This window comes from Eubalaena glacialis, chromosome 1, assembly GCF_028564815.1.
Source record: "Eubalaena glacialis isolate mEubGla1 chromosome 1, mEubGla1.1.hap2.+ XY, whole genome shotgun sequence".
NCBI lineage: Eukaryota > Metazoa > Chordata > Mammalia > Artiodactyla > Balaenidae > Eubalaena > Eubalaena glacialis.
The window spans coordinates 42,542,059-42,568,093 of NC_083716.1; the positions used below are offsets into that span (position 1 = coordinate 42,542,059).

Consider the following 26,035-nt stretch of genomic DNA (forward strand, 5'->3'; position numbering starts at 1 on the left):
GCTGCCTCAAAGATCCATGAATAAAAATATAAATCATTTTTAGAGTGAATGAGTGGTATTTTGGTATTGTTAACTATGCAGAATTTTAGTAAGAAAACCTAGTTAATGTTATTGTGTGCATTTTTGTTTTCTGTTTTTTTTTTAACTTTACATAATGTGTTATTTTCTTTTTCTCACTGTTTTCACTAAGTATTAGGTTCTTATATTCCATTCTCATTGCTATGTGTTCATAAAATCCTGCTTTGCTAGAAGTTCACAGGATACTTCCCACTTCTAGGCATATATCTAAAAATAACTGAAATCAGAATCTTGAAGAGGTATTTGCACTACAATGTTTATTGAAGCATTATTCACAATAGCCAAGATAAGGAAATAACCTAACTGTCCATCAGTGGATGAGTAGATAAAGAAAATGTGTCATATACATACAATGGAATATTATGCAGCCTTAAAAAATAATAAAGTTCTGCAATTTGTGACAACATGGGTGAACCTTGTGGATATTATGCTAAGTGAAATAAGCCAGTCACAGAATGGCACATAACTGCATGATTCCATTTAGATGAGGTATTTAAAATAAACTGAAAAAAGCTAACAATAGAATTGTGGTTACTTGGGGGAAGGGGGGAATGCAGAGTTGCTGTTCAAAGGGTATAAAGTTTCATTTATGTTATTTTTGTTCTCATTTTATAAATGTGAGAACCAAGGAGCAGAGTGACTAAGCAAATTGTCCAGGGCCACAAGAACAGTCAGTAGGAACTTTAGGAGTAGAAACCAGCCAGTCTCACTGCAAAACCCTTACTGTTGAAGCCATGTAAATCTTTCCTGGGCTGATGAACTACGTACACAAGTTTGCAGATTGCAAGGGGCCATCATATACCAGACACATTAATACAGAGCAAGGAATATCTAAATATTTACTAGTGAAAACATTTAAGTTCTGGAATAGGGAGTCTTATAAGCAGAAACAAACAAACAAACAAAACCTAAAAATTAAAAAATATATATAGCCTAATACTTCTACAGTGTTAAAAACCAGAAAATAGTGGAAAAGCCTAAGTATGGTTTTAAAGGGCAAAAGTTTGAACCCAAGACTCTAATAGTTTGTCAAGTTTTATGTTCTATGTATAAGCAAATTAATTTCATATGTATAAAAACTCACATGGTATATATCTTTCTAAAAAATTGAAGACACATATGAGTAAACCAAGGGATGCAGCAAAATGAAGAACTTAAAAATGGATAAGTCAGAATATGAAAGGAATGGCATAAACCATATATAGACTTAAATACAGAAATACATACAAATAGTTGTAAACATGTCCAAGAAATATAATTTAAATTCCATAAATAATTTCTATAGAGAATGCACATAAGGAATTCTTCAAAGAAAATGTAAATAATAAACTGATAGTCTCAAAAACAAAAACAAAAATGACGTATATATAAATGTTACACTCCAAAATAACTCAGATGCATGAAAAATAAAAGGGTAAGCAAACTGCAGGAGAGCAGAGGCCAATTTACCACGAAGGTTACTCATGAGTTTCTAATCAACAGAACAATGGTCCTTCACTTAGCTTGATTTCACTCTCCTTGCCTTGTCTGGAAAAAAAAAGAAAACAAAAGAAAACAAAAAAAACCCTTTACCATTTATTTTCTTTCTCTGCATTGAAAATTTCTTCTTTTCTCCTGAACCACATCACTGGCAGACTGCTCTTCTATGCTCTTAGTCTTTCTTTTCTCTCACTCTTTCCACACTTCAGCTCCTGGCCCATCCTCAAAAGGGCATAACCTGAGGATTTATTTCCAAGTGTTTGTTTTATCTGATTATGCTTTCTCTCTTGGAGCATGTTATTTACTCTCATAGCTTCAGCTTGCATTTAGGTGTCTCCTCTTCCGCATTTTTTCCTGTGCTCCTCCTCCCATGTTTTCTACCTGATCCATCCTGGCATCAGATCAAAGCAGCTGTGGCAACCCAGTATCTGCCTCAGGACTTCTTCATGGACTTCTTCATATTGTTCATCTGTGCAAAGGAATCTTGGCACCATCCTGCCATCTGCCTCCAGCCTCCTGTCAGCACTAGATGCTATGTGTTCTTTGTATAGTTTGAGGAACCTATAACTCTGGGAAAGACATAAGCTTCCTGCCAGCTCTGGCACTATGATTCCTGGGTAGATCTGGTGAGTATTACTCCTTCACTAGTCAGGTCCTGACTTAGTCCTCTGAGCCTCCTTGCTCAAGGAAGGAAATCAGACAACTTCTATCATTCTGTACATGATTGCACTTAGATATTTTGAAATCATTTAAAATTTAATTTGTCCTAGTTTGATCTCATTATTTTCTCCTTAAATAGCTTTCTTTTCTATCTATCTTATTTCTATCAACTAAGATCATGAATATCTTTATCACTCCAGCTAGAAACTCTTCATTCACTTTTGATTGTGCTTTTATTGTCTGTGATCTTCAACCATCCGGCTCAGTCACTATTAATTTTTCCATTTCAATGGCTTTTAAGTATTTCTGTTTTCTCCATTTCCATTGTCCACCTTGTTTTTTTCATACTTAAATGAAAGCTATAGCTGCTAACTTATCTTCTGGTTTTCATTTATTATCTCATCCAATGAAGACTACATATCGCAGGAAATAAATGTTCTAATATGTAGCTTTGATTTTGTCATTGCCCTGTTTGTAAGTCTTTAGTAAGCTTCCACTTTCTATATAATAAAATGGGTTTGTAAAACCATATCTGTTGCATTTCCCATCTACAAATGATTGTAGCTACAAAAAGTAGCTAATATTAATTGAATCAGACATAGTTCAAATCATGGTACTCAAATTTATGAACACATGATGAATATTTTCGACTCTGTAATTTTTGAATATATTTCCTCTGCTAGTTTCTTCTACCCGCACATAAATGAATCTCCTACACTCTGAAAAAGTGGAGTTCCTGTCCACAGCAGGCTCAGACTACACCAGGACACATTCACTTGCCTATTCTTGGCACCTTTCTTACACACTATCATGGCTCTATCGTGTCATATTCTTATTTTTAAGTCCACCATAAATGTTTTCTTATTGGCTGATTGATTCAACAGTATTACGAAGTGTCTATGTTGCACCAAGCACATGTTTGACTGCTGGTCTACTGCCCACGCATTCAAGGAAACGGAAGAACTGTGAAGTGGGTAATGATAAGACCTGAAGATAACAGTAGGATGGCTTTGAGGGTGTTAAAGCCAAGAATCCAGATTATAAGAAGCCAAGATACTCTTTCAGAGGGTCTCTTCCCATTTCCTCTGGCAAGAAATTCAAAATAAAGCACATTACTTAAGCCATAAGGGAGACCTATGAGTGAGCCCCAGAGGGAGCTTGTTATATTTCACTCAATTCCCTGGGAAACCTCTCTTGTTGCAATGTATTGGGATCCTAATCCCATGAGGTTTATTCTCACCAAAAAAAAAAAAAGATATATCACTGGATGACACTTTTGTAAAGGTTAAAAAAACCCTAAATTTTATAGACGTTACTGCTTAAAAGAAAAACACCCTGTTAGCCCTGGTAGGCATTGCAGTTTCTGAATTAGAAGAAAAATATTTGCATCTGAAACAGTTAAATCTAATATTGATCTCAAGTAATGTTAACAGTATATTTGTTCTTGAAAAGAATCTATAAGCCACAAAACAAAAGAAAATGACACAGATTCTTTAAAACACTTAGATAAGCCTTTTCTAGACATTAATCATGTATAAACTGTCTCATAAAACCTTGTCTTTTGTATTCATTTACACTTTCAAATCTAATTATAACCCATTGTCATTCTAAAGATCAAGTCCCAACTGTTTCACTGTGTGAATTTTTTCTAATTAAGCATGCGAGACCAAAGGGACTCAGGCTGGGCTACCTCATTTCAATATTCACAAGCAGACATGATTCATGAAAATAGTTCTTGATTATTTCCCTAACAGCTTTGATGTGAAGGAAAAAACCCACTGAGCTGCGTACATTCCCCCCACATGCTCCAGGGTCAGCAAATGTGGTTATTAGGCACTGATCTTTAAAACAAGAGTTTACACTACATTGCTAGCAATAACCTAAATCAATAGAGCAAAACAACACAAACCAGTATGTGATGAGTGATGAAAACAAGATCTGCAGATATATCAATGGAAAATGATACAGAACAGCCATATTATCTGGAGATAAAAATACAATCTTACAACACTCCTAGCCCTGAACAGTTTTAACTATTGCACACAAAGCAAACAGCAAATCATGGATAAAGACAATTGCTGTTTTAATTCTACTGTTATGCCCTCTGCTAATAGATTGCAACAGAATGACTAGGCAGAGGGTTAAGCATTTTGAGAAGATCGCCATAATTACCTTGCATTATTTGGTGACATCATGACATTTTAAGTCATGTATCATAGAAAAGAAAAACTGACCATCTTTTTTACTCTCTAGAGATCAACAAAAGTGTCCTCAAACGACAGAAAAAGGATGTTAAAGCCACCTGTGAAATCATTTTAAAAATTAATTCCTCAGGTAGCTTGTCTGAACTCTGAAAGGATAGTATAGCTCTCAAAATCTCAGCAGAGGGGAAAAAAATTACCTCACAGCTGCAATTATTATGCCTTTATGAAAATACTTTCTGAAAAAAAAAGTGTAGTGAGAATACTCATTGATGTTTAAAGCCAGTTACTATTGAGAACTTACAAGATCTTTTTCATGGAGCATATTCACTTCATAAATTGATACTGAAACCTAAAAAAGAAGTCTTCAATATATAAATATTTCTCACACGAATATATGCAAATAAGAAAGTTTGTTAAAATTGCTAATATTAAACATGCTCCAACTACTGACTTACTTTAAACAAGAATCTTATAAATTCCTCAAATGCATTAAATGGAAAGAATGACACAACAATGAGAAGGTATTCCTCCGTGGGTTCCTCATAACTTCTTGGAAATTAGCAAAATGTAAGCTTCATTTATTTATCCAAATTTTTCCACATCTACATGCTCACGAAGGACACTATTCTGTGAGGCATTTACCCTGCCCACAAAGAGACCTCTTGTATCATGGGGTTTGGCCACAGCTTCAGAAAGAATAAAAATATGCAAATGGAAAATTATACTTGCAGTTTTGTTTTGTGAAAGTTTGGAGTGAAAAGTCTCTAGTGAGCAGAAAGAAAAGGTTAGCAGTTTTTAATATCCAAAATGATCAGTCATTCACTATACACGTCTCCGGTGAACTACATAATGTCAATGCTGTCACAAAAGCAAGGCAGAAAAGGAAAGTCCTAATAGCTTTAATTCAGGGGGAAAAAAATCCCTGGAAGATGTTTTTCTCCCTCTAGATCACTTTAGGTTTACACATCATGCATTTTATAATTCTTAATTTATGTTTGGCAAGAATGTTCTCTCTGGCTTTAAGACCTTACCGATTTCTCCATCTGATATTTTGTGGTTGCAATTTTCTAGTTTAAAATGGGTGGTTCTCATTTCATTCACAAGAAACATGATGCCTTGAAAAAGATGTGACCAACCTCTAGAGATGCACATTATTATTGCAGGATTGTAACAATACCTACTTATATGAGGGAACAGAAGCAGCGCCAAGCATTATATATATATATCACTCCAGTTAATTCTTACAGCCCTCCAATGGCCATACCTAGGCTTGGAGACAGTAAGAAACTTGCCCAGGGTCACAAATAACTAAATTTCTGAAGATCTGGCACATTTTGACAATTCTAAAGAGCATAGAAATAACTGCTTATTTATTCATTTATTCAGTTATTCAACAAGCATTTGCTACTAAGTACCAAACATAATTAGATGTGGGAAAACAAACTGGAATAAGTTTGGATTCTTGCCCTCAAGGACATTACCTTCTAGTTTGAAAGAGAGACCATTAAATAAACATAGTGTTACCCATAGATACTCACAGCCCTAAATAGTGGAACTGACATAAGAGCCCTGAAGGATATGAAATTGAAACTATCTTCTTCTAATTAATAAATATTTACGATAGTAACAGAATAGAAAACACTTGGCAAGCTCATCCAAAAAATACTTATTTTGATTTATGGTACTTACATAAAATAATAAAAGTGAACTCAGTCATAACATTTTGAAAGTTGTATAATTTTTATTTTCTTAAAAATTTCATGGAATTGAGCTTTTATTTCAGATTGATGTAGGTGCACCCAAATTGTAACTACGCTAATTTAAGGGACACAATTTGCAGCAATGATGGAAAACTCAATGCTGAATACGAGTTATGCCAAAGGATTGCTAGTGTTTCAAGGATCGAAACTGAGTCTGATAAAATTTATATTTGTTAGCTGAAATAAGCATGCTCAGTATTCCAGTTGAATGACTGGCATTCACCTTTCATATACGGAAAAGCCAGCATTAGACATTAAATGTTAAAAAAAATACCATTAGGAATGCAAACCTAAGAGCTTCTTCCAAAGAAATATGGCATTTGAGCCTGCTAAGTTTCTGTAAACGGGCTTAGGGGGTAAAAAGGAGGCCTCCTCTCTAGGTAAATACTGTAGAGAAGTAATATAACTTATTGCTTAGAAAACAGACAACAGACCAAGACAGCTTCTTTCACATCAGTGCAGTGACTGAATGTCAAACCAGGTACTAAGGTCACGGTGTCACATGTGAAGTGAGGATATTGCCATCCATCCTAAGACTTTGAGGTCTATCCCACATAGGTAAACAGCAGGCCTACTTTTAGTCTCTCATCATTAATGTCATTAAGCTTAACACTATCTTAAATTCTGTGCTAATGAAAATTTCTCAGAAATATTAGTATTTTAAGATGCTGTATTTGCTTATGACAGGGTTCATGGCAGTCTGCCCAAAATATGCCACTTGGGCATATTGATTATTTTGAATTAAAGTTACTTAAGAAACAGTCAGTATAAGATGGACACTCTGACTCCTCTTTGTCCCCCTGAAAGCAGGAAATAAATCTCCCATGTGAAAGGTATCCTGCCTGCCCCAGGAGAAAGAGAGAAATCCTTACTACCAGAGATAGGGAATTCAAAGACAAGAAGGCCGTGTAAGCAAACCTTGTTACTTCTTTACTAAAATACTACCCCAAGCCCAAACCCCTTCATCTTGTCGGTTCTTCACAAATGTATTGTTTCTTGGTCTAAAAGGTATAAAAGCTGCCTGCTTTAGTCACTTCTTTGAGCATAATATTTTCATGAGCTCTCGTACAAATTTAAATTTTTTCTCCTGTTAATCTGTCTTATGTCAATTTAATTATTAGACCAGCCAGAGAACCTAGAGGGGAAGAAAGGAAAAGTCTTCCTCCCCTACATGTATGCTCATTCAATACAGTGCTTTTTAGCTTCTATGTGCAGTTCTGCTTTTCCTATGAGACTGTCAGTTTCTGGAGAGCAAAACCTGGTTAGCACAGTGATTACTATGGAGTTGGTGCTCAAAACACATCTTGAATAGAATTGAATTGTAGTCTTAATTTCAAAGTATTTTGTACCTCTGACAGTTTACTTAAAAAGCAGACAAAACACCAATTTCACATCCACCATCTCTATTGGTATGTTCAAGGCTATGAAATTTTGCCTGTCGTATTTCCCAAGATGCAATAAATCAGTTTCAAAGACATTTTAACACACTTGAGAAAGGGAACTTCTGAGTGAAAGGTCATTGCTTTCATGTTAACATTATTTTTCAAGACGTCATAGTCACAAAAGACTTTATATGGCTTGTCACAACTGAAGCTGAAAAATGTTATGACTGCCATTCATATTTTATTAAATAAATAGCATTACATAAATATTGTTTATATTAGCAACACAAAACTGAACTTTTAAATCACTTATAAAATTGAGGTCTTTTTCTATTTTCTTACTTTTCTAAAATGGTTTATTTAACACTTTTAACATTTTTCTAGAATATATCAGCCACTGACTTGTACTTCAAGCTCACCCAAGGTAAAAAATTCAAATCTTCATCATTCAGCTATTATGAGAATAAATAGTTAATACCTATAACACCCTCAAGTTATTTACAGAAAGCATTTTTATACTGGTACTATTAGTTTTATATGCTATTTTTAATACATTAAGAAACAATATTAAGGAAAATTTACCTCATTTCTGCTAAAATAATATTTTAATTAGGAACCCTCTATCTTGAAAGACAATTTAGGGCATCTCAAAACATGCCCTGAAATTCTGGATAATAAAAGAATCTATTAAATATGTTGTAAAAGCAATACAACTTTAGTTTACCAAAATTAATACATTCAATATAATATTATGTCATATATTGATTTAGTGTTTGCTAACAAAATATGAATAAAATGTAAAATACCTAAGGATAAAACTTATCCAGGCTAAATTAAGCTTACAATATTCTAAATAAAGAACCTGAATGATACTGATTACAAATGTAGACAATTCTTTCTATACATATTTATCATTAGTACTAGATAAATTGATAAACAGTAAATGTTGAATCCCAGTAAAACAAAAACCATATCCCTAATTGTTTAAATTCAATAATAATCACTTGACATACAGTCTGTACCTGTGGATGCAACAGGCAAGAGTACATCAAACGTATGTGAGTGAATAGAGTGGAACTCACACAGACTCACTGCACTGTCTTGGGAACTGGGTCATTTATAAGTGTTAAAGATTTTTCTCACTGTAGTTCAGGGTGTTAATCAACGTCTTCTACTTACAGGAGGGTCTGCATCTTCAGCATAAACGGTCGTGATAGGTGTACCCTTGACGGCATCTGGAGCCACCATCCCTTTGTAGATCTGCTTACTAAATACTGGAGGATAATCATTCATATCCTGTAAAACACAATTACGAGTTTAGTGTTTCTGTTGAAAGCAGGTGAGGTACACAGTGACTAGACCGGCTCCATCTCTTCATATCACACAACCCGTTTGCCACTGTCAGCCTTCCATCCTCTCAATTCCATTACACTCACTTCAGAATGGCACCCCAGAGGAAATTGCCAGAGTTCCTATACAATATTAATGTGTGTGATACCTACCCCATTCTACCAAAGGCCATTCTACTCAAGTAAAGAGTCTGTCACACACCCTGTGCTCCTCCAAACACATCTTTCAGATATTCGGAGTGATGTGTGAGATTTTCTCTAAAGGTACTTCTAATGGTATGATGTAGTTTTAAACTTGGAAAAGTAGGAAAACATTCATAAAAGGTGCCCTTCTATGAGACAGGTATAGCAGACACTATTTTTGTTTGTTTGTTTTGTTGTTGTTGCTTTTAAAGAAAGCTCTTTAGTGTTTCTGTTGCAATTGCAAATTCTTTATATATATACTTAGCATAATAGTATGATTAGAACATTTCAAATGCAAATTGTGAAATATCCATTGATGCCATCTTACATTTTTACAAACATAAAATGATTAAAGGATGTTTTCCCTGTACCACACTACAATAATGACACATAGGATTAGATGTTCTCAGTCAGAAAACAATTTTAATTTATTTAAAGATTTTTCAAAGTGATTTATATGCATCCTTTAAATTTTCACAATTCAATGATATAAATGCATTGCTATTATGTTTATTCATTAAATGATATTTATCAGGTTCCTCCCATTTTTATGACCCAATGCTAGGCTCTGGGGACACTGTGGTGGCTCAAGAAAAGATGTTCCTGAATTTGTCACTTAACTGCTATTTGACAGGTAAAGTTACTGATTCTGCAGATAGCTTAGCAACGTCGCCTAAATTAATCTACTTATTTGGCAAAACCACTAATTAGTCTGGTCTCCTGAGAGCAAGACCATTTTTTTCTCAAACATTTTATCTTTGATGGAGAATTTCAAATCATTTTTTTTTCTCGAAAATAATGTTTATTAACCTGGCTGATTTATCTTTCTTAAATTTACTTTTTTTAAAAATAATCATTGCACCCTGCATTTTTTTGGGTACTTTTGGTGAAACATATTTGAGCCCCAAACTAAATTTGTTAGTTACCTTATTCTCCCGGTCATCTTTTTCTCACTTGATGTTAAACACAGAAGAAGAAAATTATTCTACACAGTCTTTGATATTTGCTCTGATACAACAATTTTTTTGTACAATGTAGATTGGAAACACACAAATTAACTGATTATAAACACCTCTTTTTGCAAAGAGGTCAGGATAATTAACTATTACAATCAAATCAAGCTTGCTTTTATGTTCACAATAGAGCTGACTTCTGAGTCGTGAATCTGAAAAACCCTGTAGATTCTAGTAAAAATTGGAGATCTTGAGCTGTAAGCAAAACTGAAAAATAAAAAACATCATTTTCTCTGTTTTGACATGTAACATTCACAGCCTCTACATGAAAAAGACTTCCTTTATAAATGATGAGCTTTAGAATCTGAACAAGTAAATAAACCTAGGAAGCACTGGTTCTCTATAATGAGGAGAGTGGAGGGTATTGATCTTGAGGTTCCAGGCAGGGGGTAAATATATAAAACATTTGCATGCACACTTCTTCCTGCTTTCAAGAGTGCCAATTATTTTAACAAGTGAGTCTTGTAACCAAAGGTGTAGAACTCCTCTGGCACTCCTAAATTGTAACTTCTGAAGGTTAGAAAAGGAGCCCAACCTCGTGACTTTCTCTACATGAGTTTCCCAAATCACATAAACTCAATATATTCCTATGAATTTTCTTCTCCCGCCCCCCCCCAGGGGACATTAAAAATCTTAATATAATCTTAATTCTTCAGGGAAAAAAATAATATGTGATTTCCCAGTTATGTCAATACAGCCGCTGACAGTGTTGAGTACAGTAGCCTTTTTATTTTTTGGCCGGGAAAGTAGTCACCGATCACCTTCTAACTGAATGCACAGTGGACATTTTTATAAAGAATAAATCAGTACAGTTATTGTAGCTGTGTTTCTTTTTCTGGTACATTGTACATATTTTGAGGTTACAATCTTTCACTGTGGCTAAACTGTGTAGCCAGTTGCACACAGTTCTTGCATGATGCATTATTTCAGATTAGAGAATTTACTGAAATGCAATGCCAAAGAGCATAATCAATACTTCATTATATTTATTCTCCAGGGATGTCTGAAGAAAAATGTACATAAATCTGCTTCTGTACAAATGCTCTACTATGCAGCAAATTAAGGATAAACTCCACTCTCCAAATGCAAGCCCTATTCTGTTGCCAATTGTTCCACTAGAGAGCAGTATTGACAGAAAGAAAATTTCATTTTCTATTCTCTTGTTAACAATTTTATCATTAAGTTTCCTTTCTGTGGCTATACTTTTTGTTGGTCTGAACAAAAATTACTTTTCATGTTTCTAAAGAGTATTCTGAATATTACTATGGTTCTCAACTGGAACTAAGCCTTGATCTTCTTAGAAAAAAAGAGTGTTGTACAAGTAAGCATAATTAGTTTCCATGTATCAAGCAACGAAAACTGCACCTGAAGATAGTTGTCTAAGAGGAAGAAAATATGAGTTTCATTTATTTATTTTCTAAACTCAAGTCTAAAACAATCACAGAAACCATTTCTGCTTTGACACCACAGAGTAGATTTAAGGAACCCTTTTTAATGAGCATACCAGGAAGACAGGAACTTGCTGGTGAATTTACAAATTAACGGCACGTTCTCTATTGAAAGCGATGAGAAATAGATGACAGAATTTTTAATTTCTGGAATCATAGGTTAAAAGCTGTTCTGGATAAGAGGCTTTTTTCCTGACAGAAGAGTACTAATTTATTATATTCCGATCATCTTTCTTTAAATGATGAAAATATAGAGAATGTCAGCCCTCATCTTAAGCTCTCGTGCATGCTCTGTGAGGAGACCAGATGGTGTGCGCCAGTGGGTGGAATGGCTCCTACAGTACCGTCCAGCGTTATCACTAGCCACATAGAACCGCTGGCTGCCCTGCCCTCTGAAATCCCTTAAGGCTTATGGAGCTGATGCCTCCTCTTCCTTGGCAGACGACACAGTTGATTTTTTCCTCTGCCTGTTACCAGTTCTGTTTTGCACTACCAGACATCCTCTATTTGCTGTTTCAGTTGTTCTTTTTTATATTATCTACCTTCTGCTGTTTCTTCCCTCTTGGTTTCTTTACTTGCCTTTCTGTCTTTTCTGACTTCTCTACCTTCTCTTGTGATTCTGCGACATAGGGTCATAAAGGCCCTATCTCCAAACACAAACCTGTACTGGGAAGATTCTTTCTTAGCTGCCTAAATTTGTTTTTTGTTTTGGTTTGGTTTTATTTCTGAGTTTGAAGCTTTTCTGGATTCTTGGGGGATAGTATTATCCCTAATGTAAGGTAATCAATGTTACACTTTGCCACAAGTAGCAAAATGTACACTATAGCTCTCAGTATCACAAATATTGATGGAGCGCCCACTGTGCATTAGGTAGTACTTTAGGTGCTGGGGATATGGTTACCACCAAGAAATATACAGTGCCTGCTGGTACTGAGCTTACAGTTTAGTGTGGAAAGCAAAAAATAAATAAATATTAGCAAGTGTGATGGACGTTATGAAAGAGGAAATATAAGGATGTGATGGGAATCTACAGTAAGGAGTTTAACTAAATTTCACATGGGATGCATCTCTGTTACCTCAGCACCTGCCTCATCACTCATGCACTCTGGCAGGTAAAACAGTCCTTCAAGATTGATGGTTAAATTAGAAGAGGTTAGCACTGTGTAATGTTGACAAACCCACTAATTTAAAGAAAATTCCATTCCCATCTAGTTTCTCTGAACTGGAATGGTAATACAGGGGGAAGGCAGTTGATAGGTTTTTGGATTTTTTTCCAAGCCATGACACTGTGGTCAATTGGGAGAATATGTGCACATTCTAAGCTTGAATATTTGAGCATCAATTCAAATAACGTCACCCTATTTCAGACTTTCTCAAAAGTGCATCATAATTATATGTATGTATGTGTGTATGTATATGGTTTATTTTTACTCTATATCAGACATTATGCTAGTTGTGTTAAATTTATCATCTCAATTAATTTGCCTAAAATAGATGTTAGCTATTATTATTATTGTTCCTACTTTTAGAATAAGGAAACTGAAGCTTAGAGAAATTAAGTTGCTCATGATTATCCAGCTAATAAAGTGTAGAGCTAAGATTTAATTCTGGTATGTCGGATCCTAAAGGCATCATTCTGCTACTTGGAGGTGAGGAGAAAGGGAACTGGCAAAGTCATCAGAAGATTATACATAAAATGACTTGAGTAGGATTTTCATTAAAATTCCACACATAAAATTTTAAATACCTCTTTCCAAAAATATTTTACATTTTTAAGAATTCTTCTAACTAGTTACTACAATTTTATCTTGGCAACATTGCAAGCTTCTAAACACTGCATAATTCTAATCTATTTCCCTGAAGATAATTTTTATAATTATTTATGAAGCTTTTTTTTTGGTAAAAAGAGACTTCCAGCAGTCGTATTTGTACATTTTAAACAACTTATTCAATATTTAGCCCTACAAATAGTTACTTTCACTAAAACCTAATAAAGTTTTTTCCAAATTGCATTCTTTGGAAAATTAGTCCTATCAAAAGCTTTACAAATAAAAAGAAATTCCATGATCAATTGTGGGAAATCACATTTTATTTTTTTGAGATTCACAACACACACTAGCATATTTAAGGCTCCTATATAAAGGCCTACAGCATAGAAATCTGTTTATTTTTACATATACCAGTGTTTCCCAAATCCACTTGTCTATGTAATTCTTTGTGTATGAGACACCCAGTACCATATTGAGGAGCTAGTGCTCTATGAAGTATATCATGAGAGACCCTGATGATAATAATATATTGAAGGCACAAATTATTACTGTTTGGAATACTGTATGACTTTGGTGAAGTCAAGTTCTCAGAGTACATACTGAGGACACCAACATATCAAGAGTGCCCCCCAGTATGAGGCAGCCAATTCACTGGGGTAGAGATCGCAGCTATAGTCATGATGGGATTGGAAAATGGTACCAATGCTTAGCAGTAACTAGTATCAACAAGGCTTATCAACATCTATTGTCCCCACTGGGAGAGCTGTGGTAAGGCAAGCCTGGTCTCATTTGCCTTGGCAGGCAGGGAAGAATGTGATAATCACTGAAGGGTAAAATTACTTAATTGTGTATACTCTATAAGTAAAGCATTTTCTTGGCACTCCCAGAAATCAGTGGGTGATATATGGGGAGCCATAGCAATATAAATTATTCCTGTTTGAGATATTATGTTATCTCTGGGCTTGTACATTTTTGTTTCCTCTGGTTTGGTTCTTTAGTGAAAATATGTTACATCTTCGTTGTAAAGCTGTAGAAATAGCAGAATAGGCAGATACTTTAAGAAACCATCTGAATCAGCCCTATGACACGCCCTCCTTGATGTATTCATATTCTTTAAACACGGAGGTGAATATATTAGAAAGAATATACTCTTAAGAATCTGATAGCACAGAATAGAACAGAGGGTAATATTTGAAGGCCATAGTCCTAAATGGGTATTTTCTCCAGGTGAACCAACCTCAAGGTGAAAAGCAGCAAGTCATAAAAAATAATGATCAATCAGGAGGAGGGAGGAGGGTTAAATTAGAAGTATGGGATTAACAGATACACACCACTATATATAAAATAGATAAACAGCAAGGATTTACTGTGTGGCATAGGGAACTATATTCAGTATCTTATAGTAATCTAAAATGGAAAAGAGTCAGAAAAAAAATATATGTATGTATAATTGACTCACTTTGCTGTACACCTAAAACTAACAATATTGTAAATCAACTATACTTTAATAAAAAAAAAATAATGATCAATCTATTAGACCATACTCCCACTAGTTGGTCCATTGAAGATATCTTTTACTCAGTCTCCTCCCTCCAGAGCAAGGGAAGGAAAGATGATATAAATATTGAAATGTCCAGAGTTTCTGATTTGTTCGAATCCTGGATTACCTCCTTGTCTCTCAAACCACAGCTCCTTTGACCAAATCAAAACAAGGACTCTACTAATACTGTCACCACAGAACATCAGCGGCAAATCACTGCCTGTCAGGTGTCCATAGTTTGGCAAATGCCAGCTTGGTACTGGGCATTGAGTTTCTGTCTATCTTCTTTCCTATACACTTTGGGGGTAGGAACATTCCTTTCCTTCCCACAAGAAGAAACCACTCTGAAAGATGAAAATGCTAGCTCTATCTTCCAAGACTCACTGTATTTCCTAATAACCTCAGCCCTTCTACATGGTCTTTCATTTCTGGTCCCTCCATCTATCTCAGCCTACTCCCATACCTGCACCATCTTTTACAGGTAAACACAACCAGGGGTGAATTCAGTCTCCTTCCTTCAGAGAAGCATCTCCCTCACTCTCTCTCCTACTCTCATGCAGCCATTCTATCTAAAATTACAATCAGCAAATGACTTAAGTCATCTGTTTATCTTGGACAAGTTCTTTACATTCCTTTTAATGCTACCCAGAATTATATACACATTTAAATATTTCAACCTTTCTGGCTTGTATTCAGCTTTTGGCTTACTATAGAAAACAGATCTTCTCTTTCCGTGTATTTTCTATATTATATTATTATAACTCAGTTTGTAAGGGCAGATTTTTCTCTGGATTTTATGTGTAAAACTATTTAGAATTTTATCTATATTTTCCAGAGATTTACCCATATCATGTAATTTACTATCATCACAGATTCAATTCTTATAGATATTCAATAAATACACAATGAAAAAGGCCTTGTCTTATCAATGTTCTGCAAAACCTTTGCAACAAAAATACATATTATTTGTACGATCATGATTAGTTTTGTTTTGGATCCTTGAAATTTGACACTAAGAAAGCTCTTTGCAGGTGTCTGTGATAAAATTCCATTTTCCTTCTACTGTGAAAATATTTTTCCTTTGAAATAAATATTATTTCAATTATTTCAAATACTTCAATTTCCCCATTATCACTTCAATTTTAAATAAGTTTGATGGACTAGATATGAAGCACTTGATCTTTCTTTTTTTCCTTCTTTACAAAAGAAATTATGTTTCTGCTCATTTTCAAAGAGAGATCTTCAAGATGCTTTCCCCTTGGTGACTGACTGTTTTGGGTATAAATATCTCTTGGCAAATCCCATGCAATTATGTTGTCAGTAAAACAGCTTGTCAGTACTGCAAGTAAACAGACCAACAGCAGAAAATTTGCAAGCTTGGGAAAGATTTACATTTGTAGAGTAATGAGAATTGTATTCCACTCTTCTCTTCAAAACAAACTAATATGATATTTTTATGGGCCCCAATAGTATACAATACAGTTTTAAAATTCTCTTTGTGATAATCTTATCCTGAGTGATCAGGAGAAAGGAAAGCAAGTGTCAGCCTGCATTTGGAGAAATGTTCAGCAAATTTTATTAGGCTTAAATAACCTTGAAAAAGAAAACAAAGTGGCACTGAAAAATGTCTAGAATTAAATATTAAGTTTTGTTTTAAATGTACAATAATCCAGAAATAACTTTGTATAGGTCAGGAACCCTTGACTGATGAAATGGTTTGACTTGTCTAAATAAGACAGAGCAACTGAGACAATAAAATTTAGATCAACACTCTTTTATTTCTAAATAAAGAAGTAGCCCATCAATGAGCAACATTTCACACAAGCTGATGTAGAATCCTTGAGTGAATCCCCTGTATTAAAATAAAGGGGTGGTTAGGGAATGTGGAAGGCATTTTAAGAGACTTAAGTCCCAGATAGAGAATGAGGCTTATTTAGTGCACATCCTGCTTGTTCAGATGATAGTTTGGGACTCAGTTTGACACCAATGACTTCTTCCATTAAAAAAAAAAAAAAAAAAAAAAAAAAATCCAAGCAAATAAGTCTAAACTGAAATTAGAGCAGCCAAGCTAGAGTCTATGAGGGATTATAACTCTCCATTATCAACCACATCTATCCTGAGAGAGAAGGCTACATACCACTTGAGCATCCATCTTTGAATCTGGGAATTATAGGGTGAAGGTCCTTAGTAGCAAATCTTTTCTTCCCTTATTGTCCAGAACAGCCAATAGATGGACCATTTTTTCTATTTAAAATGTTTTTAGTGTTCAACACCATCAAAGCATATGGGTAGGCAAAACCAGGTAGATGGTCCAGAAGCCATTTTGCTCATTTAGTTCATTTAGATCAGTCTCATCTTTTAGTCTTTTTCACGTCTTTACCTATCATGGCATCTTCATAACCACCAATATTATCATGTTCCTAAAATTTTTGTAAGCAGATTTCTAAATTTCTAAAAGTCATATCATAATAGTGTGGCAAAATAATATTTCTAAATATGCATCGAAGCCCCTCAGGCCCTCGATGATTTTGTATTGTCCCTTGATCCTTCCCTAGACTACTAGAGCACTGAAAATCATTGTCTCAGGAAAGAGAGATGCAAATAGAAAAGCAGCTTACCCAAGAAAAGATTTTGATAGTTCACATTGCTATTCCCAAAGAGAACTTAATGCTGAATAAAATTTTAAGTCCCTGAAATGATACATTTATAACTCCCTGAAACAGATAAAATTCTTAGGATAGAGAAACACAAAATGGAAGGAGTAGATACAGAATCATTGTGGACCCCAGAGAAAGAAGGAACCCAGACCCTAATAAAACACTCCAGATAGCTTTAGGGCATCTGAGAATGGAAAGGACTCGTGTTTCCCTTTCCAACGTATTGGGGTTGGCCAAAAAGTTCGTTCAGTTTTTTCCATACGGTGGCTCTAGTAGCTAACTTCATTCGAAAAAATTTTGTTAGAATGTATTGTGACAGCTGCCATATCAGCGTGCATTTAAAAAAAAAACACATCAAAACTGGTGAATTTTTGTGTAGCCATTGTAATATTGAAGATGGAAGAAAAAAGCAACATTTTCGGCATGTTATGCTTTATTATTTTAAGAAAGGTAAAAATGCAACTGAAACGCAAAAAAAAAAAAAGATTTGTGCAGTGTATGGAGAAGGTTCTGTGACTGATCGAATGTGTCAAAAGTGGTTTGCGAAGTTTCGTGCTGGAGATTTCTCGCTGGATGATGCTCCATGGTCGCGTAGACCAGTTGAAGTAGATAGCAATCAAATTGAGACATTAATTGAGAACAATCAACGTTATACCACGCAGGAGGGCAGCCGACATACTCAAAATATCCAAATCAAGTGTTGGAAAATCATTTACACCAGCTTGGTTATGTTGATCACTTTGATGTTTGGGTTCCACGTAAGTTAAGAGAAAAAACCTTCTTGACCATATTTCCACATGGGATTCTCTTCTTAAACGTAACAGAAATGTTCTGTTTTTAAAACAAATTGTGATGGGCGATGAAAAGTGGTTACTGTACAATAATGTGGAACAGAAGAGATCATGGGGCAAGCGACATGAACCACCACCAACCACACCAAAGGCTCATTTTCATCCAAAGAAGGTGAGGTTGTGTATATGGTGGGATTGGAAGGGAGTCCTCTATTATGAGCTCCTTCTGGAAAACCAAACAATTAATTCCAACAAGTGCTGCTCCCAGTGAGACCAACTGAAAGCAACACTTGTTACCATCAGGTAATGCAAGACCACATGTTTCTTTATGACAAGGCAAAAACTGTTACAGCTTGGCTGGGAAGTTCTGATTCATCCGTCCTACTCACCAGACGTTGCACCTTCAGATTTCCATTTATTTTGGTATTTACAAAATTCTCTTAATGGAAAAAATTTCAATTCCCTGGAAGACTGTAAAAGGCACCTGGAACAGTTCTTTGCTCAAAAAGATAAAATGTTTTGCGAAGATGGAATTACGAAATTGCCTGAAAAATGGCAGAAGGTAGTGGGGCAAAACGGTGAACACATTGTTCAATAAAGTTCTTGGTGAAAATGAAAAATGTGTCTTTTATTTTTCCTTAAAAACTGAAGGAACTTTTTGGCCAACCCAATAGTTTAGAGAAGACAGCAGGACTCCAGGGAAGAAGTGACATCATGTGTGTACCAGCAGATAAGCTTAATTCAAGTGTAAAGTAAAGGCAATGGAATAATCCCCACATCCCACCCTGACTGCAGGATTATCTTAACAACAACAGCAAAACACACAAGAAAATCCACACTCAAAGATCTTACAGTCAAGAGCATTAGAGCATTTACCTATATGATAAATATAGTTATGTTAATCATATATTGGTGAAATCTTTAACAATCTTCTATGTTTTCATATCAATATTATATTGTCTAAGAAAACCAATTGCATACCTTACTTATTTATCAGTTAAACAATCAAACAAAAATGCAACAAAAGTGATGATTTCTTGTACCATCATTTATACCTGGCAGTGCCCTTTAAGAATGAACATTGTACAAAAGCTGCCAATGACCTTTTGTGCCTTATAACCTGTGTACATACAGCCCTCTATGGAAAGCTGCTTTCAAGAATTGAAGTCATTCCCAGAACTTTCCACATGCTTTGGGTTGCCAACTAGAACCAGATGGTATAAAATCCTGAGTAATTTATCATAGGTGAATTCTGCTAAACAATTTACCTCAAACACATTACAGATTGTAATTCTAGGCATCTCAAGCGGCAAACTTTAAATGAACATAGGTTCCTATGGTTTTCTGAATGATCTCTAGGATCAGACAACCTAACAGAACTGGTGAGTCAAATAACTTGATCCCATTCAGTTAGGATACATTTCTAGTGATGTAAGGTGACGGCAAGAAGTACAAATAGTCCTGCTGCATAGCAGACCAATGTGTGGTTGCCAAATTTGTATTGCAGTTCTACCATCTATAACTAAACATTAATTCAAAATTTACACATACTTCCATGTTTTCTTCTGTCTAATTTCATAGATTTTATTTTTTTAACATGGAAACTTGGTCTCAATGGTTACCGGGCAAAATCTGAGTCATAATCATAAATCATATATTTTTTGTAGAACATATACATTTGTGAATATAATATGAATTAAAATATCTATATTAAAGTGAACTTAAATTGTTTACCCAATTATTCACGTCTTTCATTCATGGACTTATTGAAACTTTCTATAAGCTTCCTTGTAAAGTCTCCATTTATCGTATAGATCTTCTGTATCCTTGTCACTCTCCCTTTTTCCTTTTCCTTCTCTCCCCTCTCACTCTTTTGCTCTCACTCTGTGTGAATCTATTTCTTTCTGACTAGCTCTGTCTTTTTAACCATTCAAACTCCAGTCGGGTATCAGAGAAAACATGTGAAGAGGGTAGTTTCAAATTTGTACTTTCTTCCCCTGACCAAAAATCATACGAAACATGTTTATCAAAGCACTTTTATTTTATGTCACCAAAGAAATAAAGGTCATTTGAAGTCATTTTTTAGTACTAAACACCTTTAATAAAGCAGCTCGAGGATCACTTGTATGTGTGTATTTGTAACTGAAGTATATTTTTCAACATCTGATACTCACACAACCTGTGTAAGAATCATCTGTTTACTCTTCTAATATCCTGATGTCTCAGATGCTCCTATGGGAAAGGTGTCCCTTTGGGAAGGAGCAGAGGGACCTGAAAGTTCGGTATGCTGCTCAGATGACCTTTATATACACTAACATGTGAGAACTGATGAATCTTTCCTCATGTCTTCTTTTAAATACACACCTTAACAATCACAAGAAACCCTAAAGGTGGAAGATGAAATGCTTTTCTAGGCAATCAATTGGTGCAGGGTGTTTTATTAACCTAGAAGGCAAATCTAGAGAGGTTGAGAGAGTCCCCAAGGTCATAGAACTTGAAAATGGTTGAGCAAGAAATTAACCCCAATTCCATCTGACTCCAAAGCTTGTTTCATTCCAGAATCTTGGGTTCCAAACTAAACTAAACTAACTAGTTCTTGGGGGCTTAGAACTCTTAAACTTTCAGAATACTCTTATGTTTTTTTTTAATTTTTATTTTTTTAAGTTGAAGGATTTGGATGAAGTTATTATCCCCGGTGCTGTGGAATTTGGACTAAAGTGTAGTCTAGAGAAATTATGACTTGACTGAAGTCACAGAGCTAATGGTGGACCCAGGGAGTACACAGTGTTTGAACTCTTATTTAGTGGTTCTTTCAAACTTATTTTTTATAAGTTAAATAATATAGTTATTTCTCAAGTCTTGGTAAATACTGTACATTCAAAATTTTATGTTCTGGCTCTGGTACCACATATAATTATGAATCCTGCCCCCAAATATTATACTATAGTGTGGATTTAAAAAAACAAAACAAAACAGAAACTACATGTAGAGAGTACAAAGTAGGCAACCAGAAGTCATCTATATTCCTTACCTTTACTATCACTGTGACAGTAGCAATACCAGGTGGCATTGTTCCATAAATATCAAAGGCCTCCACAAGAAAAGTGATACTTGCTTCCTGGTCTGGAAATGCCTCATAGTCCAAACTCCTTAAAAGGGAGAGTTCTCCTGTAAATGGATGTAGTGCAAAAAAGTGCTTCACTTCCGGACTTCTTATCCGATAAGATACATTTGCTCCGAGGTCAACATCTTTGGCCTGTAACAAATTAAGAAGAAGAATGGTTATATCACTGCCATTGCCAAAATAAAGAAATGCAGGACTGATGGAAGTCATGTGTCAGTACCTAGAATAGCATGAAATGAATGATGATCAAAAGGCATGTTTCAGAGAGAAACATTTTTTAAAGTAATTTACCAGATAGAGGGAGAGGGAGAGAAAGAAAGAGACCAAGTCAGAGACAGAGACCCATGAGGTTTTGTCATTGTTGATCTCGTTACTGTATCTATTTTATTTGAAGAAATCACTAATTAAAAGGATCATACCACAGTAAAGAAATAAATATTGTCATAAATGATTGCTTATTATTTCCTGATGATTGTATAACCATGAAAAATAATACCTTAAATAAAAATAAATATTAGTGTGTTCTTTCCATAAACATAACAGGTTATTAAAGGGCTATATGAAAACTAAGGAAATATGTCTTCTCACAAAGATCCTATAATACATTTCTAGAGATCACTCTATTATACCTCCCTTCTTTTAACTAATACTTATTGAGTGTGCACAAGGTGCTATAGAGATGCACAAGATGAATAAAAACAAGATACCTACCCTCCAGATTACTGTCTCAAAGAAGAAATAAGACAGAAATACCAAAATAAAAGGGATACATGGATGGACCTAGAGACTGTCATACTGAATAAAGTAAATCAGAGAGAGAAAGACAAGTATCATATGATATCACTTATATGTGGAATCTAAAAAAATGGTACAAATGAACTTATTTACAAAACAGAAATAGAGTCACAGATGTAGAAAACAAACTTATGGTTACCGGGGGAAAGGTTGGGGAAGGATAGATTGGGAGATTGGAATTGACATATACACACTACTATATATAAAATAGATAACTAATAAGGACCTACTGTACAGCACAGGTCTCTACTCAATACTCTGTAATGACCTATATGGGAAAAGAATCTAAAAAAGAGTGGATATATGTATATGTATAACTGATTCTCTTTGCTGTACAGCAGAATCTAACAGAACATTGTAAATCAACTATACTCCAATAAAATTTTTAAAAAAATTCTCATTTCCAAAAATAAAGTTTCCCAATCATTAAAGCAAAACAAAAAACAAACAAAAAACAGCTGAAAAAACAGGTTTCAATGGGAAGTCTCATAGATGACTCTTTCATTCAGTAGTAGAGACTGGCAAAGGCAACTCTGGTAGAGGAAATGGGATGCAGCAAGGATAGAGTGGGGAAGGTCAGGGTTTGTTAAAAAATGCATGCAGTAAAGCAAACATCTTTGTGAATGTCAGTCTTGGCCCCCTCCAAACAGTTATCAACATCACAATGGGAAAGATACTACTGTTAAAGCACAGATTTTATGATGTCACCTTCCTGCCTAAAAATTCTTCTTGTTTTCCATTTCATTTTGGATCAACTCCAATCTCCTTAACATGGTGAGAAGGACACATATATTTTCCAGACCTTTAGCTCCTCACTCTCTCCTCTCCTCCAGGATTTTGAGCAGGTTCTTCCGCTGCCTTGAATATTCTTTCTTCCCCTTGCCCCTCAGTTCACAATTTAGAAATAAACTTTCTCCAGGAAACATTCTCTTTGTTCTCAAGTTTAGGTTAAAGAGCTCCACCTGTGATCTCCCAGGTTCCTTGCATTGAGGACCTCTATATTAATTACCAGTTACTTGTCTGTTCGCTACACCAGACTGAAAATTCGATGAAGGCAGGAAATCTGTCTTGTTCATGTTTGAATCCCCAGAGTCTAGCAGAGGACTTGGCATGCAGTAAGCACTGAAAATATGCTTGTTGAATAAAGGAATGAGTGAATGAATAGATGAATAGAAGAATAAATGGAGAAATAATGGCCCTCCCCTTGGTCAGCATCTGCCTTTTTTAGATGTGTTAATGTTTACTGACTAAGTAAACACATATTGAGTTGAATTATGGAAGAAACACAAGTTCTTAAAATGCATACTAACAAAATTCAAGTTGTAGATTGCAGGTTGAGAAAGGACTACATTTTTTTCTTACAAAATACACTTCATAGACCACCTATGTCAGAATTAAAGAGGTTGTGCTTAAAATGCAGATCTCCAGGCCAATCTAACCTACTGAATCAGAATGTCCAGAGTTTCTGGTAATAATTTATTTGAGGACTGAAAAAAAGAGGCTTAGCTATGAAGACACTAATAAAAAGGAGAGTGAGACTTCTGGAAGGATGCCAGTTGTGTACGGAAAGTGAAGAAGATATTACAAAATAATCGGTACAGCAATATCCTATTTCTGTAAAATATGATGCAATTCTATACATATATATACGCATATGAATGTATATATATATGTACACACCTGCATACATGTATATTTATATATATATGTAAATAGTTATTTGATATTTGTGTGAGCACAAACATAAATGTAACAGAATACACATAAAATTTAATACTGAGTAACTTTGGAGGTACAAGGTGAGAGACTATTAAGTTTTTTTTTTAAATAGCCTCGTATTATCAATTGTTGCAATAAATATTTAGCATTACTTTTGTAAATTAAAAAGAAATCTGTTAAGAAGTGTTATTCAATTTCTCACAAAGGCAACTTTTCTCCCTTTAAATTTTGGTATATCTCTAAAATAGGGTTGTTAGATAAAGCACAATATGTAATATTTGAGAGATGCTTATATTCAAATTTACCCGTTTATCTGAAATTGAAATTTGGCTGCATGTTTTTTGTTTTTTTTTTTAATTTCCTAAGTCTGGCAGCCCTACTGCAGCCCTACAGAATGTCAAATCTTATACAGAATTCATGAAATAATTGCTTCTTCCACACACCTCTATTTGAAGGAAAGTGGTCCCGGCTGGCAGATTCTCTTCAACGATGACAGTATATGTTGAATTGGTGAACACAGGACTATTATCATCAATATCCAAAACCTTGATGGCCAGTGTTAGAGTTGAATGACGAGGGTGTACCGCTCCATCAGTTGCCACAACAACAAGTTCATAGTAGTCCCTGACTTCTCTGTTAAGCTTCACTGCTGTGTAAATGCTCCCATTGGATGTGATACGAAAAAGATTATTGAAGTTACCCAAACTGTAGTGTACTTGGCCATTTATTCCAGCATCAGGGTCTGTTGCCTAAATAAAATTAAAAACAAAGGAATTCACATAGTACTCTTTGTTATGATTTTTTCACATTACATTTTGTAATGTTGCCCTGCCAGAAGGGGATAGTTAAAGAATTATGGCATATTTCTAACCAAATATTTTTTTCTCTAGGGAGAAAATTAAAAAGATAATGACAATGTAGTACAAAAGTCTAGAACATGAAAAGAAATATACTATAGTTTAATTGATATTCTTCATTCAAAATGAACATAATTTGATAATCAGTAGAAATAACAATATTATATTTTGACAGAAAATACACATTTCAAAAATACTGAATTTTTCCTGTATTATCATTTCTTTAATAGATTTTGAATTCTAAAATTTAAAAAAACACACTTAGTTTTTAATTAAACATAACTGACAACTAACTTAAGATTTTACAGCTTTTTAAATTCAAGCACTATATGTGTATATATATGTGTGTATATATATGTATAAGCACCATATATATATATAACTGCATTTAATCTGCCTGATGTTCTTATGAATAAATATCATTGGTCCCATTCTACAAACAAGAAAGCTGTGGCTTATGTACTTTAATTATCTTGCTTAGAATTACACAAGAAATAAATATCTCAGTGCCCCAGTTCTTAGTATAATGTCTTGCATATAAAACTACTTAATAAATATTTGTGGAATTAATGAATGTTAGAATAAATTAATGCAAGGAACTGAGATTTAAAACTAAACATGTTCCAAAACCCAAATAGAAGTGAAAGTATAGTAACTGTAAAGCAACTGAAAAGGGCTCTTCTTTAATATTAGAATACAATCTCCAAATGATAACAGAATTGTTGATGCTATAATAAACCTATTGTAACTGAAAATTTTATGTAATATTAAATCACTTTGCATCAAATAAAATGGGTAAATTTTGAGTGACTATTCTTCTGATGGAGTGTTATGAGAATTAGAGTGTTATGAGAATTAAAATAATCTAAAACTCAATTAATTGGAATATAAATTATGACATTTCATTATCAAATACGGTGCATTTTGTGCTAGACAGTTCTATGTTATTGTTTCTCAAAGAAATTGGAATGAATCTTAGCATGTATAAAATGTTACATAATTATGCCCCAAACTTCACTAAGGAAAGGAAGGAAAACAAGACATTTGGCTGCATTATGAGCCAGGGACACAATAATCACTTAATATCTACAAAGCCTGGGATGCAATATGATGTATTTTGAACAGCACATGAACAGATGTATATCCACCTTTACAAACACTGGGGAAGCATGTGGGGTGGGTTTGCTGAACACTTGTGCCTTGTTTGAAATGATAAAGCCCAAGATG

At 34.6% G+C, this 26,035-nt stretch overlaps 1 protein-coding gene across 17 annotated transcripts in view; it reads right to left on the reverse strand.

Moving 5' to 3' along the window:
- The window catches only part of PCDH15 (protocadherin related 15), a 712,410-nt gene that overhangs the window by 145,085 nt on the left and 541,290 nt on the right, over window positions 1–26,035 (reverse strand). For all 17 annotated transcript variants that reach the window (XM_061195806.1, XM_061195799.1, XM_061195791.1 and 14 more), the window contains 3 exons: window positions 24,395–24,700; window positions 21,345–21,569; window positions 8,743–8,859 (listed from right to left, as the gene is read on the reverse strand). In XM_061195806.1, coding sequence (XP_061051789.1) covers window positions 8,743–8,859; window positions 21,345–21,569; window positions 24,395–24,700 — 648 coding nt within the window. The remainder of the gene's footprint in view (window positions 1–8,742; window positions 8,860–21,344; window positions 21,570–24,394; window positions 24,701–26,035) is intronic.